The 26987-nt window shown below is 34.6% G+C and overlaps 3 protein-coding genes across 6 annotated transcripts; all 3 read left to right on the top strand.

Moving 5' to 3' along the window:
• The first annotated feature begins 828 nt into the window (after positions 1-828).
• Positions 829-12527, top strand: LOC114192171 (kinetochore-associated protein KNL-2 homolog). Of its 4 annotated transcripts, none has more exons than XM_028081801.1 (10): positions 829-991; positions 1082-1167; positions 1337-1481; positions 1877-2024; positions 2147-2449; positions 2542-3297; positions 3487-3545; positions 3692-3768; positions 11798-11857; positions 12227-12527. In XM_028081801.1, the coding sequence occupies exons 1-9, from the start codon at positions 926-928 to the stop codon at positions 11823-11825; spliced, it is 1668 nt and encodes a 555-aa protein (XP_027937602.1). In that variant the 5' UTR covers positions 829-925; the 3' UTR covers positions 11826-11857; positions 12227-12527. The 4 variants fall into 4 exon arrangements, with proteins under 4 accessions (XP_027937602.1, XP_027937600.1, XP_027937599.1 ...); XM_028081799.1 differs by lacking the exon at positions 12227-12527 and adding an exon at positions 10465-11720 and having other exon boundaries at positions 2554-3297; positions 11798-12019; XM_028081798.1 differs by lacking the exon at positions 12227-12527 and adding an exon at positions 10465-11720 and having other exon boundaries at positions 11798-12019.
• Positions 4417-7194, top strand: LOC114192173. Its single transcript, XM_028081803.1, has 2 exons — positions 4417-5704; positions 5941-7194. The coding sequence occupies exons 1-2, from the start codon at positions 4972-4974 to the stop codon at positions 5976-5978; spliced, it is 771 nt and encodes a 256-aa protein (XP_027937604.1). The 5' UTR covers positions 4417-4971; the 3' UTR covers positions 5979-7194.
• On the top strand, positions 7297-10555 carry LOC114192172 (uncharacterized mitochondrial protein AtMg00810-like). Its single transcript, XM_028081802.1, has 2 exons — positions 7297-10258; positions 10352-10555. The coding sequence occupies exon 1, from the start codon at positions 7803-7805 to the stop codon at positions 8799-8801; it is 999 nt and encodes a 332-aa protein (XP_027937603.1). The 5' UTR covers positions 7297-7802; the 3' UTR covers positions 8802-10258; positions 10352-10555.
• Positions 12528-26987: the final 14460 nt, after the last annotated feature.

The raw sequence follows: 26987 nt of genomic DNA, 5'->3' as shown, positions 1-26987 counted from the left end.
TTATTATTCATTTAAACAATTTATTATCATTATCTTATGTAAAATTACTTTGAATTAATATTATAGTTGTGACATATTTTTGTTAAAATATTACTTATAATTAATTTATTATAATAATACTAATATTGGTTATAATTTTACTATTATCACTACAAATAATATTTATAATAATAATATTATTAAAAGTTACAAATAATAATACTTATAAAAATATTACAAATAATAATATTACTTATAATTAATATTATAATTGAAATCATAAATAAATGAAAAAATAAAAACAAATTGACTTTGGTAGAATTTGAATCTTTTGTACCAGAATTTTAAAATAACGAAAAAATTAATTTTTATAACACTTGTCGATAAAAGATAACGTGTAATGTAGTAACATTACTAATAATGATAATAAAAATAATAATTCTAATATAATTCTGATAAATAATAATAATAATAATAATAATAATAAGAATAATATTAATAATAGTAAAATTATCAATACTAATAATACTGTTGCTAATAAAATAGTAATACCAATAATTATAATTCTAATAATATAAAATTATAATAGAAATATGTGTTGAGTGACATTTTAAAAAAATAAGATAAAATGATGAGGATATTAATTAAGTGGTATTTGCGTAAATTAAAAAAATGGTAGTATTATTTCAGACAAAATACTAAATAAAGTGTGTGAAATGATAAAAAAATGAAAAATTATTCTTGACCCGTTTTAAAGTAAAAATGCTTCTTTTAATAATAAGTAATAGATAATAGATAATACTAATAGATCGTCTATTGTTTATGTTTATAGATATTGTTTATGTTCATGTTTATAGATTGCGCCATATAATTTGAAAGCACCGTTCTAGAAGCTACAGCTATGGTTTAGCGCGGGAATAGCTAACAGAGAGAACACAATCCACTAATGGCTGATTCCACTCCGACTGCAACTCCTTCAAACGACACCAAATCATGCTTTTTCCGACGAACGGTTACTTACGCTCCCTTCGTTCTCAATCCTTCTTTCAATTTCCCCCTTCTCCAATTTTCAATTCTAACGTTTTCTTTTTCATTTCCCAAGGTCACTTTATATGATTGGTGGTTGGTTAAAGCCAAAGACGACTTCCAAGGAAAGCGTTTAGCCATCGCTGGCGTCTCATCGAGAAAGTAAGTCTAAGATTCCTCTCTCTTTTCGGGTTAGGGTTTTCGCGAGTGCTCTCGAGTAATGTCCATGTCGCATTTCAATCGCCTCGAGGCAGTTCGTCTTGGATGGAACAGTGGTGTTTGAGCTGACGGAATTGTGTGATTAGTGTAACGATTTGATTTTCTGATTCAGGGATGAGGCAATGCGCGTGTTTGTTTCTTCTCCCATTATCAAAAGATACGACGAGTTTTCTCTCGAGACTGTCGATGGGATATATGTCATAATTAGTGGCTTCATCAACGAGCAGCGCACTATTGAAAACGGTTTCAACCCTCAGGTTTTAGCATTTTGTGGTTGGATAAGCTTCTTTGCAAAAACTTGTGGATAAGAGGATAAGAAGATAAAATCAACTTATAATATCTTAATGGCTAAAATCAACTTATGCATTTTAGGTTTTATAAAAGTTAAAAGAGATAGGTTATGTGGAAATTAATTGTGTAAGTTACTTTAGCTTATGCGAGAAGTTCAATTATTTTTATTTGGTGTTTTCCCTTTTCCCTTTCTATTTGATAAGCCTTGTTCTAAATTTTTGGTGTATTATATGGTGTGCATCGTCTTCGTATAAGTATTAATGTTTTTGGTTTGAATATTGTTTATGGTGATAGTTGTCCCTTGTTTTACGATGCGTAATGTCTGGAATTGACTTTTGTTTGGTTTTTTCTTCATTGGCAGGTTTTCAACCGATTTCTATTTGGCTTCCCTCCAGACTGGGAAAGCCATGCTCTAGATTTCTCCAGAAAGGAATCAATCACTGGCAATGATTTGGGTAGTGCTTTTCTTGATGATGTACCAGCTAGCTGTCCAGAAATTTTATCTAATGGTAAATATTCGAATGATGTTTGTATTGATTTACATTTTTCTTTAGTCATTTCTTGTACTTGTTTGGTGTTTTATCATTTCCTGTGTATCCTGATTCTGTAGATATTTTAATTGCCATTTCAGGTGCAGAAGAGTGCACTCGTACATCTTTGATATCGCCAGAGGAGGCACCGGGAGATCACGGAAAGCTATTCCCTGGATCTGATTGCAATGTGTCAAAGGGGATAGATGGGGTTAATCTTTTTTGTAGTGATGGTGGGAAAAGACGTAGTGCCAGGTTGCATGATATTAAAGCATGCCTGCAGAGGAAGCAGGCTGCTTCTGGAGGTATTTCAATGGCCTCTGAGAGTTGTGATGTAGAGGGATCGAGAAGTCCGACAACACCCATACAGTCACAAACAAGGAGTGAATATTCAGTCGATGATTGTAAACTATTTACATTTTCTTTAATTCATGTCTTGCATTTGTTTGATGTTTTATCATTTCCTTTCTATCCAATTTCTATATAGATATTTTAGTTGCAATCGTAGGTGTGGAAAATTCTATTCCTACTTTTTTGGCATCACCGGAGAAGGTGCAGGGTGATCAGGAAAAGGCATTCCCTGAAAATGAATGCAATGTGTCAGAGGATGTGGATGGTGTTAATGTTGCTTGTAGTAGAGGTAGGGAAAGACGAAGTGCCAAGTTGCATGATGTTGAAGTATTCCAGCGGAAGAAACAGTCTGCTTCTGGATTGCCTCCGAAGAATCCAAATAATAAGAACCATACTTCAGTAGCGGCCTTGGATAATTGTAATGTAGTGGAACCGAAAAGTCCAGAAACACCTATTCAGTCACAATCATGGAGACAACTATGCACATCATCTGAACAGATAGTTACAAAATCTGCATCCATAATTTCTAGAACATTGTCACCAAAGACCGAAGGCTGTCATAAGAAAAAAGTGGGCAGGTCTAAGGGAACACTGAATAAATCTGCTTCTGCTGGGAAAAATTCGCGATTAAGAGATCGAAGTCAATTGACCAAGGGAAAAATTCGCACATCATCTGAACAGATAGTTACAAAATCTGCATCCATAATTTCTAGAACATTGTCACCAAAGACCGAAGGCTGTCATAAGAAAAAAGTGGGCAGGTCTAAGGGAACACTGAATAAATCTGCTTCTGCTGGGAAAAATTCGCGATTAAGAGATCGAAGTCAATTGACCAAGGGAAGTGGACAGAAAAAATCCACTGTTTCTCCTGAGTTATCGAGTTTCAGAACATCCAGATCTGGTAAATTTTCATTACTGTCTGATCGTAAACTACTTATTAGGCTTATAGGTAATAGATGTTCTTTATATTATTTTCATGCACTCTTTTGTTAACCAACTCGCTCACCCAATGCTATTGTTAACCTTTTTGATGTAATTTGAAACGTCATTTATTCCGGACTATAATCTTTTTGTGTGGGTTATGTTGCAGGCAGGTTGCTTTTACCTCCCTTAGAATTTTGGCGCAATCAAATACCAATATATGACGCGGTATGTGATTTCTTTGTGTAATGGTGCAACTTTTCCTTGGTTGCCATCGGTAGACATTCTGCACACTAAATCGTATCTCATGTACACACTAAACATGTTTCCAAATAATACCTTTTAACTGTTTCTTTTTGGATGTTATAATTCAGGATCACGAGCTTAAAGAAATTAAGGATGGTGCCTCTCTGATATCACCTTGTAGGGTTTCTTCACCATCATCGAGCAGGTATTATTAACATTATTTTAATTATTCTTATTAAATTAAATTATAGCTTTCCATGTGTAGAGAGAGAACATTCCCTGAGATTAAAATATCTATACGCATTTGGTGGATCTTTTGGAAAATCTAGGATTCAACTTTATGGCTTCATTCATCATTAGGTAGAATGTTTAGATCAAATATGATAATGAATTTAAGTTCAGAAAACAAAGATTTGGGTACTCTTAGAACTATTACCTATTGTATCATTAACCCTATGTATAGGGTGTTGAGTGTGGGGAACTATCTACTGCCATATCTACTGCTGTATCTAATCATGCCTAGTATCTTAGAGTAGTCTTTTCATATTCCATATGTACTTGCTTCATTATATATAGAAGAAAGGGAGAGTGGTCATGTTGTCCACTACTCCTATATTTTTAAGTCTCAATCTTAAGTTGGTATCCGAGCGGGTCGATCCCGCTCTGGTTTCTGTCTCATCTGGTCCGCCACCATCCGTCACCGCTGTCCGCCGTTAGTCACCGCCGCTGTCTGCGGCTGTCCAAGTCCTTTGAACCTCGTTTCTGAACTACCCAATACTATCAAACAACATTTCAACACTGTCCGCCACTGTCTGTAGTTCTCCGCTGCTGTCCGCCGTCGTCCGCCGCCGTCCACCGACGCAGTTCCGTTCGGAAACCACCGGATCTGGACCGCCTCTCCGCGCGACAGCCAACCCCGCCGGTGTCACAGGCAGCGCCGTCGCCACGCGCCCCACGCGCGTCATCTCTGTTCGCTGCAGTCAGGCGCGTGCCGCCCACGCGCCGCCGTCCAGTCGCCGGTTTGTCGTCGCGCCACCTCCATAGCCGTCGCCAGAGCCTCCTCTACCCGATTTGACCTTCAAACCTCTGTTCTGGTGAAGTCCAGTAGCACCCCTTGTGGAAATCTCCCTAGGGTATTCGAAAATCGTCACTGTTTCACTGTTTTTCGGGATCCTCTCTGTTTTTGTTTATTCTCTTGATCAGATATGGCCACTGGAGGTACTGGGAGTGCTATTTCATTCTCCGGAAGCCCCTGCATCACTTTCGAGAAACTAAATGGCCAAAATTACTTATCTTGGTCCGCTGCCGTCGAGATGTGGTTTCTCGGTCAAGGACATCACGACCACCTTGAGAAAGATGGCAGCCACATGCCTTCTGAAAAAGCTGAACGGTGGAACCACGACTTTTGATGTCCCTACGGGCCTTCAAAACATGCCACTCGTTTTGGAAGCGAACTCAGAATATCTATGCAAATGATATCCAGCGCCTCTATGATTCGGTGAACAAGTTGGCATCTATGAAAATGACTAACCATGATATGATTTCATTCATGAATGATGCTCAAGCTGCTGTGGAAGAACTTCAAATGTTCTTGGAAGTCGACTCTCTAGATGAAATGAAGAAAAAGCTTGACAAGTACTATATGGTAATGATCCTCCGCGCTATACACCCAGACTTTAATCATATCCGAGATCAGCTTTTGACCTCTCATGAGGTTCCTTCCATGGAAACTTTGATCTCCCGCATGATACGTGTTCCAACTCTTCAAACTCCAGAAACTCTTGCTGTAATGGAACCATCTGTCATGGTCGCCACCCGAGGAAGAGGAGGTCGTGGAACTAGAGGAGGTGGACGTGGAGGTCGTGGGCGTCCTCAGTGTACGTATTGTAAAAGGATGGGTCATACCCAAGAAAACTGCTACACTTTACATGGATTTCCTGCCAAAACAACCAATGTCTTCCAGGCAGAGACTACTGACTCCAAGTTCACTGAGGACGAGTATCAAGAGTACCTACGACTCAAATCCAACAGCTTGGCACAGTCATCCCAAGCTCCAAGTACATCAACTGTTTGCATCTCTCAATCCATGGAAGGTCACAATTCATGGGTAATTGACTCTGGTGCTTCTGATCACATTTCTGGTAATACCTCCTTGTTCTCAACCATTTCATTCTAAGAAAAATCTCATTTTATAACCCTTGCGAATGGTTCTAAAACATCCTCAAAGGGAGTCGGTCAAACCATCCTATCTCCCTCCTTAAATCTAAAATCTGTCCTTTTTGTCCCTAATTGTCCTTTCAATTTAATTTCCTTAAGTCAGTTAACCAAAACATTGAATTGCTCTGTAACCTTCGATAACAAATCTTTTGTTATACAGGAGCGTGGCTCGGGGAGACAGATTGGAGAAGGATATGAAGCGGGCGGATTATACCATTTTGGATCTCGTCCATGGGTGTCATGTGTTGCAGCTCCCAATCCTAAAATGTTACATGATCGGCTTGGTCACTCTCACCTGTCCAAGTTAAAGAAAATGTTTCCTGAACTTCGTAGTCTCCAGACTTTAGAATGTGAGTCATGTCAACTAGGAAAACATGTTAGATCTACCTTTCCTAAAAGGTCTCAATCAAAGTGTACTTCTAGTTTTAATGTCATCCATTCCGATATCTGGGGACCTAGTCGTGTCTCATCTTTTGGCTTTAGGTATTTTGTTACTTTCATTGATGAGTATTCGAGATGTACTTGGGTTTATCTTATGAAAGATCGTTCTGAATTGTTATCCCTCTTCACATCCTTTTTGAATGAAATCAAGAATCAATTTGGTTAAGTAATCAAAATCTTAAGAAGTGACAATGCCAAAGAGTACTTTTCGTTTGCTATTTCTAATGTTTTGAGTTCCCATGGTATCCTGCACCAGTCTACTTGTCCTCATACGCCACAACAAAATGGTATAGCAGAAAGAAAAAAATAGACACTTAGTTGAAACTGCTCGTACCCTTTTGCTTAATGCCAATGTTCCTGTCCATCACTGGGGAGATGCCATCTTAACTGCAGGTTTTCTTATTAATCGGATGCCATCTTCCTCTCTCAATCATAAGGTCCCTTTCTCCATTCTGTTTCCAGAAAATCCTCTCTTTCACACTTCTCCTAGAGTTTTTGGTTGTGTATGTTTTGTTCATGACATGTCTCCCGGGTTAGACAAGCTTTCTGCTCGCTCTCTCAAATGTGTTTTCTTGGGCTATTCACGACTTCAAAAAGGGTATCAATGCCACTCTCCTGAAACCAAGAAATATTACATGTCTGCCAATGTTACATTTTTTGAACAGACCCCTTACTTCTCTCCATCTGTTCAAGATGTCCATGTCATACAGCAGGTCCTTCCTATTCCCGTGGTTGAGTACAATATTTCCAATGTCCCTATCACTCCAAGTCTCGACCAAAGTCCTCCTGAGCCATCATCTCCACCTATTGCTTCTCTCCAACACAGGACGCTGACGAATAGTCCAGTTGTTCAAGAACATGGTGAATCCCCTACTTCAGATTCTTCTCCCTCGTCTCTTGATCCCACGACTCCTGGTGAAGGTGATTCAGGTTGGCCCATTGCTCTCAGAAAAGTTACTCGTTCCTCTCGAAATCCACATCCCATTTATAATTTTCTTAGCTATCACCGATTATCGCCTTCCTATTGTTCACTTTCATCCTCCGTGTCTTCTGTTGTTATTCCCAAAAATGTGAATGAAGCACTTGATCATCTTGGATGGCGACAAGCCATGATTGTAGAGATGCAGGCTCTTGAAAGCAATCAAACTTGGGAGCTCGTACCCCTCCCTTCGGGCAAGAAGGCCGTTGGTTGTCGATGGGTGTATGCAATTAAAGTTGGCCCCGATGGTCAGGTTGATCGACTCAAAGCCCGATTGGTTGCAAAAGGGTACACTCAGGTTTATGGCCTTGACTATTGTGACACTTTCTCTCTCGTGGCCAAGATGACTACTATTCGCCTCTTCTTTGCAATGGCAGCAATTCGTCACTGGTCGCTTCATCAATTGGATATAAAAAATGCCTTCCTTCATGGTGATCTTGAGGAGGAAGTTTACATGGAGCAACCTCCTGGGTTTGTTGCTCAGGGGGAGTCTGGTATGGTATGCAAATTGCATCGATCTTTATATGGCCTCAAACAATCACCACGAGCTTGGTTTGGAAAATTCAGCTCCATTGTTCAGAAATTTGGGTTAAGACGCAGTGATGCAGATCACTCAGTCTTTTACAAACATACCTCTCCTGGAATATGTTGATGATATTGTTATTACAGGAAATGATACTATTGGAATATCTCAACTGAAGGAGCACTTGTGTAGACATTTTCAAACCAAGGATCTCGGAAGCCTCAAATACTTCTTGGGCATTGAAGTAGCTCAGTCAAAAGATGGAGTTGTAATCTCTCAAAGGAAATATGCTCTTGAAATATTACAAGAAACAGGTATGATTGACTGTAGACCAGTAGAGAGTCCTATGGACCCAAATCAGAAGTTAACAACAGAAGAAGGCGAATTATTCTCCGATCCAGAGAGATATAGGAGGCTTGTTGGAAAGTTAATTTATCTCACTATTACGAGGCCTGATCTATCTTTCGCAGTTGGAATTGTTAGCCAATTTATGCAGACTCCATGTCTTGGACATTGGAATGCCATCATCCGTATTTTAAGGTACCTCAAGAAGGCTCCAGGACAAGGTTTGCTATATGAAGATAAAGGAAATGTTCAAATCTCTGGGTACTGTGATGCTGATTGGGCAGGCTCTCCTATTGACAGACGCTCTACTACGGGATATTGTGTCCTCCTTGGAGGAAATGTTATCTCTTGGAAAAGTAAGAAGCAAAATGTAGTGGCTCGATCCACCGCTGAAGCTGAATATCGGGTAATGGCGTCTCTCACGTGTGAACTCATATGGTTAAAGCAATTTCTTCGAGAGCTTAACTTCTGTGAAATTCAGACCATGAAGATGTACTGTGACAACCAGGTTGCTCTCCACATTGCATCAAATCCAGTGTTTCATGAGAGAACTAAACACATAGAAATTGACTGTCACTTTGTTCGAGAAAAATTGATGACGAAGGAAATTTGTACTGAGTTCGTTGGGTCAAATGACCAACTTGCAGATGTGTTGACCAAGTCATTAAGGGGACCTCGGATTGAGTTCATTTGTTCCAAGCTTGGTTCATACAATTTGTATGCTCCAGCTTGAGGGGGAATGTTAGAATTATTACCTATTGTATCATTAACCCTATGTATAGGGTGTTGAGTGTGGGGAACTATCTACTGCCATATCTACTGCTGTATCTAATCATGCCTAGTATCTTAGAGTAGTCTTTTCATATTCCATATGTACTTGCTTCATTATATATAGAAGAAAGGGAGAGTGGTCATGTTGTCCACTACTCCTATATTTTTAAGTCTCAATCTTAAGTACTTTACTGTCAATATCCTCGACGTTTGGGGTAGTGAAAGAGAACAATACCCACATCTTAAAACACCAAACTGTCCAAATTTTTAACTTTCTACACAATAAAATTAAAAATAAGAAGTGAAGTACCACCCGGATATTCAAACTTGAGAGAAACACGAAATGGAGATAAGAAGAAAAATTCAGAACTTGACTCCCAAAATCCAGCTAATTCTTACCTAATAAACTTTAAAAGGAAGGGTTAATCTCATTTGTAGATTAACTCTAATGACACGCTAAACTCTAATCCAATAATTTTTCTTAGATTATTTCAATAGCCTACCATATCTGACAACATAATATACATTAAAATTGACTACTTGTGCAATTCACGTCATAACGGCCTATAGAGAGGACCGACCGAACCTGAACTTGACGGGGTGGAGCGGTAGAGAAGATGGTGTTCCGGGAAGATGATACGGTGTTAGAGGGTGTGGTGGGATGAAGAGGTCAATAATGAAAGCTGTGAGAGAGGGTATGAAGGTGGAGGGAGTGAAAAAGGAAGAAATGGCAGTGGAAGAACAAGAGGATGAGAAAGATTAAGAAGACGAGGAATGTACTGCAGAAGGCACGTGTAAATAGTGGAAATGCCAACATGGAACACACTGCTTGACTTGTAAAAGAAATTTTAATGCCGTTAGATGATGAGATTATATTTATTCATTTTTTAAGTTTAAGGATCAAATTGCATCAAAGTTTGAAACATATTTAATCCTATATAATTTATGATGTAAAGAAGAGGCAAGTCACTTGCCTAAAACCCTAACACTAAAGCTGCGTACACACAAAGGAGACAAAATAATTAAAATAACATTACATTTCAACAGTGCTAATCGAGAAGTTTATAAAGATTTAGCTCCATCCACCTAAACTTGAGTTGGTTAGGAAGTTTTTTTTGTAACAAACATGTTCCCATTATCTGCTGCTAAAGCTTTTGCCTTTACCCCTACGCCTGAGCAATGTCCTTACCTTTGAATAGGTTTCATCGAGAACATCCCAAATCGAGAGGTTTATAAAGATTTAGCTCCATCTGCACAAACTTGAGTTGATTAGCAATTATTTTGCAACAAACTTGTTCCTATTCTCTGCTGCTAAAGCTTTTGCCTTTACCCCTACGTCTAAGCAATGTCCTTGGCCTTTGAGTAGGGTTGCTCAAGAACGTCCCAAATCTCCTTAACTGTATTAAGCAACATGCAAGCGTGAGTAATCTTTGGAATCATTGAATTTCATAACATTGGTGTTATAATTAAGTCTTGTATGCATCAAATTTATGATTCTCCTTTGGTCTATAGCCCTGGTCAAGCGACTTAGTCTTCCTTTGAGCACTGTATGACACAATTGAGACCGCTTTAGGTAATATTCACATTCAAGCTGTATACAGAATGAATTTTCTGCTGTTTTTCAGGTTGTTGAGCTTGGGTATCTGCTGTACTCAACCAGTTCTACTATCTAATCTGGTAGGACTTCGCACTGTAAAACAAAGGTTCTGCAAAGATTGCAACAACAATGAAAGTTGGTGTTATTGGTTGTAGGAGTTCGCAGTGAGAGCCTCCTATGTTGACAGTTCTGCTACCAAATTTATTATTAAACTTAATAATTTCATAGATCAATTAGGTAGATTATACACAGAAGTTCCAGCACTTATTTAGGAAACAAAAAACATCTTATTCTTAGCAAACATCCCTTGATTAATTCTCCTGGCCTGCTTTTCTGTAACCAGAAAAATCTATTTGATATTTGTGATGGAAGTGTAGTATCATTAGATGCCCCCAGATTTTTCATGCTCCAGAATCCAAATGTAAGCCCACAGGCACGTCTACGACTTAAATAAAGGACCTTTACGATTCCTGAATTTGAACCATCAGCAATAATGCTTCATATTTTTATTATGATCATTCACCAGTAAAACCCATATGCTGATCTTAAAACAGACACCGGAAATAAATATTCCGGATAAATCTTGTTGTACTGTTTTGGGTATTCATGTGTCCCTGAATAATGAATTGTAACTTGCAATTACGTCGACTTATATTCCTTCATAATATTTCAATATGATTATATTTTACCTCTATACATATTAAATATTTTATTCTGTCTCCATGGTATTAGAGTAGGCTGAGAAAGTGAGTTTATGTTTTATTTAGTCCCCAAAACACGGACTTATTTGTATCCCATTTGTAGTCTATTGAGCCATATCCCTAGTTGATATGGAACTAAATCACCCATCCTTGAAGTGAGAATTCAAGTAGACTCTAAAGATACTGCAACTTAGGGATAACTTTCTAATACTTCTCATGTCCAAGGCATGAAGCATGACAAATGCAGCAATTACTTGGATTCTACTGTCATCTTAAAAAGTAGGTTTAAATTTCATACACACATACTATTCCATATCATTGAAGTTGTCATTTGAACAACCCACAAACAGTAACATTGGCGGAGCTATAGGTTGGCTTAGTGGTAAAGTTGGAAAAGAGTTTGGTTTGAAACTATAAGGTTGGTTTGAAGGGTTTAGAAGGGAGGGTGGGAGAGATTGTGTGATGAACTCCCACACTAATAAAATACTAACAACTAACATTTTCCGATAAAAAAGAAAAAAAGCAGTAACGTTGGTTGGCCGAATAGGACGATTGCAAATAAGGTGACTTTATAATAAGTAGGGTGAGTTCTGGACCGGATGTTTGAGAATAACAATTCATATGCTATTTTTGATTTGAAATAGTTGTCTTGTTGACCAGGTTTAACAATAAAAAGCGTGCAGCGTGATGTGGGAAAGGGAGTTAAAGGCCTGATTCATGGTATGGATTCTTTTTGTGAATGGTCCCTCATCTTTGGTTGTGGTTTTTTGATCATTGTTTTGGTAATTAGATTCATGTACAGTGGTTTATAATACCACGATTAGGTTGAATACCTCGTGGATATTTCTTAAACTCGTTAAGATTTCTTTGAACTTTGATGAATTACTTCTATTGATGATCTCGCCAAATTACTAGACAACGTTGAAATTATTTACTTGACATTGATTCTGACACCCAACTCCCGGTGTTATCCTGTTTAGATACTTAATTTAACCTAAACAACATGGAGATATTTAGAAACTGTAAAATTACGATCTACTTATTCAAATTTTGTCTGCTCAAACTGCTCATGATCAATAATGCTTGCAGTTGAATAGAAAGACAAGGGAAAAAAGTGGTACAACGACAAGAAAGAGAACTGTGTGATCTAAACTCTTGCTAATCGCGTGTAAATCTGGATACTGGGTTACATAGAAAACAAAATAATAATGTTACGTATTGGAGTGTTAAGTATTTTTATTTACGCTAGTTGCACAGTTTTTTAAGTACAAAGATCAATAGTCGCAACCATAACTACACTGGCTATATATTGATGTGTCACTTTCCGTGGCCACAACAATGAGAGGCTTTACAAAATTATCAACGGTGGCTTTTCAAATAACGGAAATGAAGGAGTTGCAACTTTCTTCACAGACTTTGTAAAAGTTTTTTCTTCCTGATTATTAGTGGTAATTTGGTAAAAGACTAAAAGATATTTCCTCTCTATATTCTTGCTACTCTCACGTTGTTGTTGTATCCACGGGTTCCGAATTTTAGAAACGTGTATTTATCAAATTAATTTAAAATTATAAAAATATAATTAAATTTAATATAAATATTTTATTTTATAAAATTCAATAACAATTATTTACTTGATTTTATGATAAAATTTATATTTATATATATTTTTTAAAAAATGTATTGTATATAATTATTTTAAATAATATATTAAGATTTAGTTAATTAAATTATGAAATCAAATTTAATTTTAAATGAAATATTGAGTAAAAAATGTAGAAAAATATATAAGTAGATTCCTTAATAATAAAAATGATGAATGATTTATAAATTGTTGACTAAGTCCTATAAAAATACAAAAGTTAGATCATACAAAATATGTAAAGAATAGATGCAAGTTCCAATTTAGTTGAATAATTAAAATAAATAGAATGTCGCATGTTTATAGTATAAAATAGGACACCAACATAAAGTATATTTAGAATTAACCTTTTTCAGTTATCTACATTATACTGGAATGGAAACCTAAAGACACAACACAATGCCCTGAATATAATCTAAACACAAATTAGATTAAATTGGAAATTTGTCAAAGAACAAGAAACTACAAGATAACAGTACACAAGAAGAAATGATCAATAATGAGCAATAAAGAATCTAGGAAGGCTTCTCTCCACCAACATCACGATCACCAAGAGTCTCCACATCTGCTCCCACCAAGGATTTGGTGATCATCGCAAAAGGAAAAAGTCAAAGAAGAGAATAGACACAAAGAGAAAGGGTAAGTTAGAGTAAAATATTTAACATGTTATTGAGCAAGCAGATTATAAAAAAGGTTATAGACAAGCAAAGCAATAAGCACCCAAAACATGTAAAAGCAAACAATTAAAGGACTCTTTAACTCAATATTCGGATCATACTCTTGATATAAAATTCCAAAGGAAGTATGCACTTGTGTTGGTTTCTAAACTTTGCAGAGTCTAGACGCAAGGGGTTATCACCCAACCACACACAGGGTTAATCCTCTAATGTCTTGGGCCCAATATGTCCCAAGACTAGGACCTCCTGCCACTCTCACCACATAAATTATTCTACTCTATGTGAGCATGAATAAGTTTTAGAGTTCAGGATACCTTCCTTTATCTAGACATCTCCTATATCAAGGTATACACTAACCACCATCACCAAGAGTTTCCCTTGAAACTCTTTTACCAACAAAATCCACATGCCATATCAAGCATTCAATTCTCATGCCAAACCACCACCAATCAAACAAGTCATGTTTTCCATTTCATACTCAACATAACAAGATTTCATTTAATCTCATACTTTATAAATGCATACCATGACATACATATATCACAAAATAGTATTCATCCCAAATAAATGAGTGCCAACAGTTAAGTACCTGCAATTCCATACAATCACGCACAACACACAACCATAATTCTTACACCAAAATTCCTAAGTAAATTTATTATCACAAAACCAAAATCACTACAGTAATGCGTGACACATTTCTCAAGCTACAGACATTTAATCGACGATCCAACCGATCAAACCACAAAATAGCATGTTATGAACCAAATTTCCAAATTTGAGCTCAATCCAACGGTTAATGAGTCGGGAAAGTTAATTTTACTAAAACTGCGCATATCAGAAAAATACACAATCGTCCAACGACCAAGTCACTCACCCAGCGACTGCGCGACGCATCAAAATGCGAGAAATAACGTCAAATATCACAGTTTCATGAATATTTGAACCCCTAACTCAGAAATATAACAAAAACTAATGTTTTCCCCAATCTTTTCACATATTTCACAAAACATTAATCACATAAAATAGAAATAACATGAAACCCTAGCTTCCCTTACCTGAGAAAAAGAGGGCTAAAGGAAACAAAAGCCCTAACAACAGCTCACACGAAAGATTAAGAAAATGAATGGGACAAATACAAAGCTCAAGTGTTTTACTTACTTGGAGAGGACTTTAGACTAGCTTCGAGGAACGCTCTAGTTGTGTCCTAGCAGAGCTTCTGCTCAAGAGTTGGAGGAGGGAGGGGGACTATTTTCTGTAAAATGAGACAGAATGAAGAGTGAGGGACTATGAGTGGGTCTTGGGGGTCCAAAGTGGGCTGGTCTTAGGCCCTCGAAAAGGCCAGGCCTAACCCCTCCTTAGGACAGAATGTGAAATAGAAAAAAAAGGGTCTTAATATCTCTCCAACAACAAAAATTTTCATCCTCGAAAATTAAGACGTACTGGAAAAAGGTGCAGATATGACTTTCTCACATCCTCCTCTAGCTCCCGTGTAGAGTCATCTGTCCGACGATCTCAAATGACTTTGACAAGACATATCGACTTCCACACAATAACTAATTGGAATTATTGCCTCTATGCTATGTGATATGGTGTTAAATAATGTAGTTTGGTCAAGCCACTGCTCTCAAAGAAACTTCTCAACTTCAAACCTAAAGCTTGAAGGATCCTTTATGTCCCACCAACCAATTTGTATCTGATATACTGACTCACTTTCCATATACTCTCTATTACCTCTTGTAGGTTTTCACCAAAGTCTTATATAAACTCAGGTCTCGAACTAAAACATGTTAGTTGTCAATTCACACCACCTTATTCCTTCCTTGAAGCACCATTCAACCGACTTAATCACATGCGATACCTGGCCTACTGCCAAACATCACCACCCTTGGTCACCTTTATTCATAGTTATCCACATACATCATGCTTTCTTTACTAATTTGGGCCACTGGATAACAAAGCCCATAACAATGCTACCCTACTTCAAAATTCCAACTATTGCGGCCCCCAAACTCCTTCTAGCACTCCATCTTCCTTTCTACTCCACTAACTTGTAGTTGTCTCTCCCCCGTGTCCTTAGAACCACATCTTTTCTTAACTTGAAATAACGAGTTTAACCAGTACCTAGCAATCCTTTGATACATCTCAAACTATGATTGTCCGATTCGCCCCTTTTCCCAACCTTTCTGAGAAACTCACTAATTCTAGTCAGGTGACTAGACTAATGAAATCTCCTCACACCTTTTCTTCCCAACTCAAACACTTATACTTCTCCACCAACTATTAGTCTTACCTCATCGAGCCCAGATCTTGAATTCCCTTTTATGGCTAAGCACCTACTCTTACTTCCTTACTTCTAGGCTGGCACCCTGACTTTAAACCATAACTCAACCATCTCTTATTTCTCTTACCCAACTTCCTTCGCGCAACCCCACATTTCCAACTTTGAATGTTCATTGAACACTTCTAACTGATACTCATAAGAACGACACATTTGTTGTTTTTAAAGAACTGGTTATCGTGTAACCACTAGGTCATGAGTAAGATAGTTCTTTTCACGCACATCTTACCATTCATAAGCATCGCTTGCCACCATTCCGCTGCGCTACTCTGATCTATACACAAAGTCACTTATTTGTTTACTTAAAAAACTGATCCTTCATGTCTGCCATGATAAGGAAGCAATCATCATTGAGAAGCCTTCGTCAAACCTCTATAGAACTTGCAAAACTCTTTAAAACTCCCTTTTTTATAGTCTTAGCATTCCATTTTCTTAACATCGTATCCATCCTTTTAAAACCATATGCCCTACTAGCCACTCCAACCTTAGTTAATACTCTTCTTGAATGGTTTGACACACCACAACTTCTCTTTAAAGATCTCCCAAACTTGTAGTCATTTTGGGGATTATATTGAGTCTATACCATTATGTCTCCAACAACGCTTTCACTTAGTTCTCTTACTTTACACTCCCAGTGTAAATCATCAAATTAGGAACTGTTAGCACAAGTTCTACACCAGTCACTAATGCAAAAGTGAACTTCACCACTCCAAAACAAAAATTTTAATATCTACTTCATAATACGTCTATAAACTCTTCTACCACTAAAATCCTTTCCGTCTATTATTCGCTTGCCTTTATCAGATAATTTTGATTCACCTTACATTCTGCCTCCACCTTTCAACTTGACCCTCACTTAATACACAACCACTGACCTATCTCCTTGAATCAAAGAACATCACTTCATTCGGTATCACATCCCATAGGAATGAGACTTGGAAAAACAACTAATTTATCCTTGACTCCCAACCTTACTAAGAGAATAATTCAAATCAACTTTGAATTTGAATCCTTTGATCACCACAGGATAAACCACAGACTTGAGCAATCTTCACTTGACTATAATTGTTGTGAAACCACCATATTAATTCTTGCTCCCTCTTGCATATAACCATGAATCATTTACCATACTGGCAACACCAAGAGGTATACGACCCCAAGCAAAACTGACTCTCAGTCCAAGCATCACTATTGTAACCTGTATCTTGGAATGAGATTATTCGTGCTAACCACCTCAGCACCACCCATCGTAGACACCTTGTCAACAACTCAAAAGTTTTCTTTTCATCCCCTTCATCATTGTGCTCTAAAATCATTGGTTGTCCCTCCATACAAGAATAACCCTTAAAGATGTGCCTCTCCTTCTGGTACGCGAAACCTTTCGTCTTATATCCAAGGTCAAACCTATCTCACGTGTGAGTCACATTACTTAGAATATACTTTCTACTCTTGCTTTATTATTCTTCCAAATTCTGCCTCAACTTAACCTCCCATCAGAGGGTTTGCCATCCTTAGAAACATCATGATCTTTAGCCTTCATAGCTTTAACCTCAAGCTTTTAACAACTTTCCACCTTTGAACTCAAACATTATCGAGATGTAAAACCAAGTTGATTTCTCAAACCTTACTACATGAACACACGTCGATATCTTCTCTTATTCTTACTCCTGAAGTCAACCCCTCTTTGTAAAACTTGTGGTATACGATCTCAGAATTTGTTCTTGCAACTTCCTTAGTCCAAAGCGTTACTTCTGAACACCAACTTCATTTCTCAGCCCATAGACCAAAACTTAGCTTTCCTCGTCCTCCGATATACCACCTACCACCCCTTCATATCTTTGAAGCAAAAGATTATCCTAAGGGTCTTACTCAACCCCTGCAAAGGTAAACATGTCAAGTTTGACCTTGAATTTGCATTCCTCTCCTACTACAGACACCGAACGCAAACCATAGAGGCACAAACATGACAATAAAAGTTATAAAAGACAAAACTCAAGCGATAATTCTAACTCCCTTCTTCCCAAACCTTCAGGATTAAGAAAGGAAAATCATCTCGGATATAGTCATGAATGTGCACCCTCATTACTTAATCCAGACGTTTTTTGTTCTTAATGCTTTTGGTTCCACAGACAAGCTCAACTAAACCTGAATACTTAAGCCTGCGAGACATGACAAACCCACGACCCTTAGGTCATCTTAAGGATGAACTGCTCTGATACCATAAATGTAATGTCCCAATTTAGTTGAATAATTCAAATAAATAGAACGCCGCATGTTTATAGTATAAAATAGGGCACATCAATAAAGTATATTTATAATTAAACTTTTTCAGTTATCCCACATTATACTGGAATGGAAACCCAAAGACACAGCACAATTCCCTAGATAGAATCTAAACACAAATTAGATTAAATTGGAAATTTGCTCACAGAGCAAGAAACTACAAGATAACAATACACAAGAAGAAAGGCTCAATAATGAGAAATAAAGGATATAGGAAGGCTAACTACATCGCAGCCTCTCCGCCAACATCACGATCACCAAGAGTTTCCACATATGCTCCCACCAAGGATTTGGTGATCATCGCAAAAGGAAAAAGTCAAAGAAGAGAATAGACACAAAGAGAAAGGGTAAGCTAGAGTAAAATATTTAACATGTTATTGAGCAAGCAGATTATAAAAAAGGTTATAGACAAGCAAAGCAATAAGCACCCAAAACATGTGAAAGCAAACAATTAAAGGACTCTTTAACTCAATATCTGGATCATACTTTTGATATAAAATTCCAAAGGAAGTATGCACTTGTGTTGGTTTCTAAACTTTGCAGAGTCTAGACGCAAAGGGTTATCACCCAACTACACACAAGGTTAATCCTCTAATGTCTTGGGCCCAATATGTCCTAAGACTAGGACCTCCTGCCACTCTCACCACATAAATTATTCTACTCTATGTGAGTGTGAATAATTTTTAGAGTTCAGGATACCTTCCTTTATCTAGACATCTCCTATATCAAGGTATACACTAACCACCATCACCAAGAGTTTTCCTTGAAACTCTTTTACCAACAAAATCCACATGCCATATCAAGCATTCAGTTCTCATGCCAAACCACCACCAATCAAACAAGTCATGTTTTCCATTTCATACTCAACATAACAAGATTTCATTTAATCTCATACTTTATAAATGCATACCATGACATACATATATCACAAAATAGTATTCATCTCAAATAAATGAGTGCCAACATTTAAGTACCTGCAATTCCATACAATCAAGCACAACACACAACCATAATTCTTACACCAAAATTCCTAAGTAAATTTATTATCACAAAACCAAAATTACTACAGTAATGCGTGACACATTTCTCAAGCTACAGACATTTAATCGACGATCCAACCAATCAAACCACAAAAATAGCATGTTATGAACCAAATTTCCAAATTTGAGCTCAATCCAACGGTTAATGAGTCGGGAAAGTCAATTTTACTAAAACTGCGCATATCAGAAAAATACACAGTCGTCCAACGACCAAGTCACTCGCCCAATGATTGCGCGACGCATCAGAATACGAGAAATAACGTCAAATATCACAGTTTCATGAATATTTGAACCCCTAACTCAAAAATATACCAAAAACTAATATTTTCCTCAATCTTTTCACATATTTCACAAAACATTAATCGCATAAAATAGAAATAACATGAAACCCTAGCTTCCCTTACCTGAGAAAAAAAGGGGTAAAGGAAACGAGAGCCCTAACAACAGCTCACACAACACTACGATAGATTAAGAAGCTGTAACGTATCCAGGGTACACGAAAGAAAAACTATTAGAGCAACCCCAAGTTGGACCAACACTACTAAGCAGAAAAGGAATGGGACAAATACAAAGCTCATGTGTTTTATTTACTTCGAGAGGACTTTAGACTAGCTTCGAGGAACGCTCTAGTTGTGCCTTAACAGAGCTTCTGCTGAAGAGTTGGAGGAGGGAGGGGGACTATTTTCTGTAAAATGAGACAGAATAAAGAGTGAGGGACTGTGAGAGGGTCTTAGGGGTCCAAAGTGGGCTAGTCTTGGGCCCTCGAAAAGGCCAGGCCTAACCCCTCCTTAGGACAGAATGTGAAATAGAAAAAAAGGGTCTTAATATCTCTCAAACAACAAAAATAGTATTCATCCCAAATAAATGAGTGCCAACATTTAAGTATCTGCAATTCCATACAATCAAGCACAACACACAACCATAATTCTTACACCAAAATTCCTAAGTAAATTTATTAGCACAAAACCAAATTCACTACAGTAATGCGTGACACATTTCTCAAGCTACAGACATTTAATCGACGATCCAACCGATCAAACCACAAAATAGCATGTTATGAACTAAATGTCCAAATTTGAGCTCAATCCAACGATTAATGAGTCAAGAAAGTCAATTTTACTAAAACTGCGCATATCAAAAAAATACACAGTCGTCCAGCGACCAAGTCACTCACCCAGCGACTGCGCGACGCATCATAATACAAGAAATAACGTCAAATATCACAATTTCATGAATATTTGAACCCCTAACTCAGAAATATACAAAAAAACTAATGTTTTCCCTAATCTTTTCTCATATTTCACAAAATATTAATTGCATAAAATAGAAATAATGTGAAACCTTAACTTCCCTTACCTAAGAAAAAGAGGGCTAAAGGAAACGAGAGCCCTAACAACAGCTCACACAACACCACGATAGATTAAGAAGCTGAAACGTATCCGGGGTACACGAAAGAAAAACTATTAGAGCAACCCCAAGTTGGACCAACACTACTAAGCAGAAAAGGAATGAGACAAATACAAAGCTCAAGTGTTTTACTTACTTGGAGAGGACTTTAGACTAGCTTCGAGGAACGCTCTAGTTGTGCCCTAGCAGAGTTGCTGCTCAAGAGTTGGAGGAGGGAGGGGGACTATTTTTTGTAAAATGAGACAGAATGAAGAGTGAGGGACTGTGAATGGGTCTTGGGGGTCCAAAGTCGGCTGGTCTTGGGCCCTCGAAAAGGCCAGGCCCAACCCCTCCTTAGGACAAAATATGAAATAGAAAAAAAAGGGGTCTTACAATAGACAATATAAAACCACAAATAATAGATTGTGCATATAAATGTAAATAGTATCATTAAAAATACAAATGTTAGACAATGCAAACAAAATATAAATGGTAAATGATTGAAAATTACAAAATGTACACTATGCAGACAAATGTAAAAAGTAGATTCTGAAAAAGTACAAAGGTTAGATATTTGGTTGGTAGACTCCTCTATTGAAATCATTTTGTCACAATTTTGTTGGATTTTGAATTTCAAATTTAAACTTTGCTCCCATATTTTTATAGCTTTTACAATTTAGAATTTTAAATTCAAATTTTGTTACTATATATTTTGAATTTCAAATTTTCTCAATATGTATCCTAATTTAGAAACAAAAATATTGAAATTGAAATTATTAGTGATTTTTATATTTTTAAAAATTTTAAAAATTTTATAATTTTTACTCTATAATGATACATTGATGTATATGTTATAAAAAATATTTTTTAAATTATTGTTTAAGCTTTCGTGAAATGTAAAAAATATGTAAAAGTTGTTCAAAAATACTTAAAAATTCATTAAAAAGACTTTAATATTTTATTGTTTTTTGGACTCAATTTTAAATCTAAACTTTGGTATCATATTTTTACCAGGCTTTTGTTATTTTAAATGTAAATTTTAAAGTTTGCTACCATATATTTGAATTTTAAATATTCTGTATTGTTTGAAAATCTAAATGTTAATTTAAAAAAATTCATTTAAATTTCAAATTGTAACTTATTTGTTAAAATCGTTATAAGAACTTAACTTGTCTGTTTTTTTTTTATTTAGTAATAAAAAATTGATTCTATAATAATTTTAAAAAATAAATAAAATAGATAAAAATCAATATATATATATATATATTATTTATTATCATGTTTGATTTTATATATAATTTTATACAAAACAAATAATTTCATTAAGATAATTAATTTTGATAAATATAAGTACCATTTATCTTTTAAATTAGATAAACTTTTTTATTTATTTGGCAAAGTTTGGATTTTATCAAAGTTTGGATTTTATTTTTGTTTTGACTTTGAATTCAAATTCAAATTTTATTATCATATATTTGGAATTTTAACATGTATCTTTAAAAATTTTAAGAATTTATAATTTTTATTTTGTAATAATACACTTATGTTTATATTATCAAAATTAGTTTTTAAATTAATGTTTAAGCTTAACAGGTGACAATTGTTCAAAAACAATAAAAAAAAACTTTTTTTTAAGAATTCAAGTTTCGAAAGTAAGTAAACACTTCTAAAAAAGTATTGGAACAATTTATCATATGAAATCTTTTGTGCGAACTTTTAAATGCACAAAGAGGGTAGTTAAAAATAACTTACTTAAAAACATGTTCTGGAATGAACATGAAAATTGGGAAACAAAAAAATATAATTATTAATGAGAAAGGAAAATAAAAAGAACGCGTATTTGTCCAATTAATACGTAAGAAAAGGGAAATTGCTTTGGAATGCGTTTGTGATGTGGGTTTAAGTGTGAGAAGTTCTTCAAAGTTGGAAGAGAGGTATCTGTCTACTCCAATTTGAATATTAATATAATAAGTACAGATAATATTTTAAAAATTATTATTGATATTAATATATTTTATGTGATATTTACATAAATTTGTTTCAAGTGCGAATATTGAACCGCATATTATTAATATTTTCAAAATTTTAATATAAAATCATTTCTATTTTAAAATAAATTTATAACAATAAAATTTTAATATTAATATTATTGTTAAAATTATAAATTAGTGATTTCAAAGCCTTTAAACCCTACTCCCAACACCTTGGAAGTCAAGAAATTAGTGATTTTTTCAATTCATAATCATCAAATAAAGGAAAAGAAACGACGTAAATATAAACAATATGCATTCTGATCTTATTTAGCATACCCATTTACAACCATGGAAATCAAGAAGAGGAATATGATAATGTTGAAATAGGAATTGGAGTAGCTGTTAACATTCTCCTCATATTGCTCTTTGCTTAGTTAAGAAAAAAACATAGTCATTTGTGTTTGGGCATGATGGAGAGAGATTGAGAGATGGAGAGAGCTATGCAATATAAAGAGAGATAGCCAGAGTCAAAAGAAATCATGGAATCATGAAAATTATACTAACGTGGAAGCAAATATATATAAAAATAATATGAAAAGGAAAAAAATGTAAAAAATGTACAAATTGGATACAACCATTTGAAATTGAATAACACAAACTTGAACCAATTGAAAACAAAAATATGAAAAAGCAAATCTATCTAACAAAAATGGAATGAGAAAAACAAATCTAAAAATTAATGAACACAAAAATTTAAAAATGGAAAACATGAACTTGAACCCGGTTAAAAAAATCTGAAAAAGCAAAAGTGAGCGAAAAAAATTTGCAAACAAAAGAAATTTGAACCAATAAGTATTTGAAAAACCAAAAACAAATATGGAAACATATATATCAGTAACCAAATTTTAGATTTTACAATTATTTATTTATTATTTTACATCATATTTTAATTATTATTACTATTATTACTATATCAGAGTTAATATGTTAATATATTATTGTTAATATTATTTTATTAATATGTTAATTGATTGTTTTTAATATTAATTACTTTCTTGGAAGAAGAAAAAACTTCTTAAAAAAGCTACCTTAAACTTAAAAAAAAAATATTATGTTAGGTTGGTATTTTATGTAATACATTTTTTTTTGTGATAAATATTTTACATAACAAAAATAACTAAACTTAAATTTTAAAATTCATTACTTATTATCCAAATTATAAAGAAATTTGATAAATAATGTGAATAACTTTAGATAATGTGAAGAAAATGAAATATTGTTAATCATTTCTGGCCTAGGTATGACATTAATTACCTGCAAAACATGTTGGAAGATGATTTTTTTTAGTAGTATAAACCATCATATACGTTGGAATACAAAAAGGTTTATCATTGTTGTAAATTAAATTTCTTCATCATTTTCCAAATTATATTTAAAAAATTTTGAATTACAAAAAAGAACCTAGTGCCAATGATACAATGACTTTGTGTGTCATTAATTACATAAGTGAAATTACAAATATTATTAAGTGTTATTTCAAAAGTAATTACTTTTCAAATTTTAAATACAAAGAGATTTTATGAGTTGGAATTGGAAAAGATTTCGTAATACAAAAACATTGAGAGTGCAAAACGTCATATTATCTTAGAATAGGTTTGCATTGAATGTAATTGTAATCTTGAAATATGAAAAGCATTAATGACGGTAAAACATTTAATTTCTAATATTAATTTAATTTAATTTATTTAATTTGTAATATTTATTCAATTCAATTTAAATTAATTTATTTAATTTATAACATCTAATTTATAGGAATTAATTTTATCCATTAATTTCATTCATAGATTTTTAGTTCATATTATTAAAGAATATAATGTGATACACAAATTCATATTAACATGATATCTTTAAAAGTTGAACAATATTTTAAAAATTTCTTATTATTTATTTGTGTCCATTACTTTCATTAAAGTTCTTAACAATTTAATTAATGACTCTTCCAAAAGTATATAAAATATAAAATAACAAAAAATGTCAGGTTATTTGATATTTTTGAGAAGATAATAAACTACATATATTAAAACAATGCAATGGTAGATTATAAAGAACTTTTACATGCATGCTTGTTTTTCCACTCTCAACTTCGAAAATAACAGAACTCTTCTCCTTTAGTGAATGAAAGGCACACAAATTTTTCCAGCCACGACTTATCTTCACAATGTTGCTATTATCACCAAATTACGTTGGACTTCACCTAGTGATCCACGACGCACAATAGTTGAAAGTCCATTGTTGTGAAAATACCTCATTAAGTCTTTTTTATTGCATATATTGCACTTACACGAGTTATTAAATAACAAAGATTATGATTAAATAAATAAATGTAAAAAAAATTATTTTTAATAAAAAGTTATAGATTCATAAATATAAATGCACTCAAATATAAATGCTCATTATGACTTTTCCAACAGTCACAAATGTAGAGCCAGCATGATGGTTCACATTGATTGCATATCTTTGACAATTAAAGAGAATTCTTGCACTTACGCACAATTTATTAAAATTGATTGCGTAATAAATGATTAAATTAAATAAATTGTTTCAAATGAAACCTTTTGAATAGAAAAAATAACTTTAGATACAATCATTATATAACAATTTTCAAATCAAACATTTCAAACAAAAGTAATACATACATGTTGTGTTGTAGAAGAGGCAAAACTTGTAGAGAATAAACTTTGTTGTCTTTTTCAAACAGTTAATTCATATGAAATAAAACCTTCATTCAACATACCAAAAAAGAAATACAAAAATACTTTGATCCAGCAAACAAAAGAACAAAAGTTTCTACCTTTGTTATATTCTTAAAAAACTTCATCCATCTAGAAACTTGTACATCATTCATCGGAAAGAAAACCTTCATTGATCATAAAAATAAAGCCATACATAAGTACTAAAATCTGTTTGAAGAAGAAAATACTCTAGAGAAGAAGAAAAGCTTCTACCTTAGATGTATTCTTGAAACAAATCACCAATCTAGCAAAACCATCCTTCATGACAGAAAAAAAAGCCAACCTTTGTTGTATTCTTCAAACAGTTTATTCATATGAAATAAAACCTTCATTCAACAGACCAAGAAACAAATACAAAAATACTTTGATCTGGTAGACAAAAGAATGAGCACACACCCTTCTTGAACATCTAGGTAAAAATATAAGAAGAAGATGAATTATTTGCTTGAGAAAGCTGAAAAAAATCAAAATCTGGGTAGAAAGATGAACTGTTTGGTTGAGAAAGATGAAAAAAAAATGAAATCTGGATAAAATATGAACTTCAAATACCACTTTCATTTTGAGACCAAATAAATCAAATCTTGGCTGTGACCCATCTTGTACTCATTTTATTCATCTGAAAAAAAAAAGTAGAGATGTGAAGATGTTAGTGAAAAACATCGAGAAAGCTTAAAAGAACCGAGATCTAGGTAAGAAGATGAACTGTTTGCTTGAGAAAGCTGAAAAAAATCGAGATCTGGGTAAAAAGATGAACTGTTTGGTTGAGAAAGCTGAAAAAAAAAATGAAATCTGGATAAAATATGAACTTCACATACCACTTCCATTCTGAAACCAAATAAATCAAATCTTGGCCGTGACCCATCTTCTACTCATTTCATTCATCTAAAAAAAATAAAACAAAAATAAGTAGAGATGTGAAGATATTAGTGAAAAACATCGAGAAAGCTGAAAAAAATCGAGATCTAGGTAAGAAGATGAACTATTTGCTTGAGAAAGCTGAAAAAAACTGAGATCTGGGTGAAAAGATAATAAGAAGATGAACTGTTTGGTTGAGAAAGCTGAAAAAAAAAATGAAATCTGGATAAAATATGAACTTCACATAACACTTTCATTCTGAAACCAAATAAAACCAAAAGCAAAAATAGAAATAGATCTTAATTTTTGAGTGCGAAAGAGAAAGATGAAGCTGAAGAGATTTTGTTCACGTGTTATTTGTGAGTGAGAAAGAGAGAGAGAAAAAGATGAAGAGGTTTGAATGTCTAAGAGTGAGAAAGAGAGAGAAGAAGCTGAAGAGGTTGGGATGAAAGAGGAGGGTGTTCTGTGTGGGATACGGAGGGTGAGAAGAAAAGAGTGAGAGATTTTGTTCTTTTTGATTTATTTTTTTAAGGTTCAAAATTCTGAGACTATGACACGTTAGCATTTTTACCTCTTATAGAAAAAAAAATTTGAATAGAAGTGGGTCAAAAATAATATTTTATTGAAGAAGTTTCCATTTGTTAGTTCAGAATTGTATATTAGATTAGATGTCACTACACATTATTGCTAATTGAGTTGTGAACAGAGATAAGGTCTCTTAGTTGAAGGTGATTTTGATGATGCATACCTCGTTCTTTGAGGATTCTAGCGACTCTTCCAATGACTAGTGACATCAAACAGGAGCCCATCGAAGGACTTTACAAAACCTGGAGCCTTTGCTAGACATGCTAAAGGCACCAGAGA

Source organism: Vigna unguiculata, chromosome 7, assembly GCF_004118075.2.
Source record: "Vigna unguiculata cultivar IT97K-499-35 chromosome 7, ASM411807v1, whole genome shotgun sequence".
In the NCBI taxonomy this organism is placed as follows: Eukaryota; Viridiplantae; Streptophyta; class Magnoliopsida; order Fabales; family Fabaceae; genus Vigna; species Vigna unguiculata.
This window is presented reverse-complemented; position numbering and strand designations above follow the sequence as displayed.

Bases quoted from the DNA above. Each gene is read 5' to 3' on its own strand.
- LOC114192173 (XM_028081803.1), top strand. From the start codon at position 4,972: ATGTCCCTACGGGCCTTCAAAACATGCCACTCGTTTTGGAAGCGAACT. The intron at 5,705-5,940 runs GTAATACCTCCT...TTTGTTATACAG, and splicing joins TGCTTCTGATCACATTTCTG to GAGCGTGGCTCGGGGAGACA.
- LOC114192171 (XM_028081798.1), top strand. From the start codon at position 926: ATGGCTGATTCCACTCCGACTGCAACTCCTTCAAACGACACCAAATCA. The intron at 3,298-3,486 runs GTAAATTTTCAT...GTTATGTTGCAG, and splicing joins TTTCAGAACATCCAGATCTG to GCAGGTTGCTTTTACCTCCC. The intron at 3,546-3,691 runs GTATGTGATTTC...GTTATAATTCAG, and splicing joins AAATACCAATATATGACGCG to GATCACGAGCTTAAAGAAAT.
- LOC114192172 (XM_028081802.1), top strand. From the start codon at position 7,803: ATGCAGATCACTCAGTCTTTTACAAACATACCTCTCCTGGAATATGTT.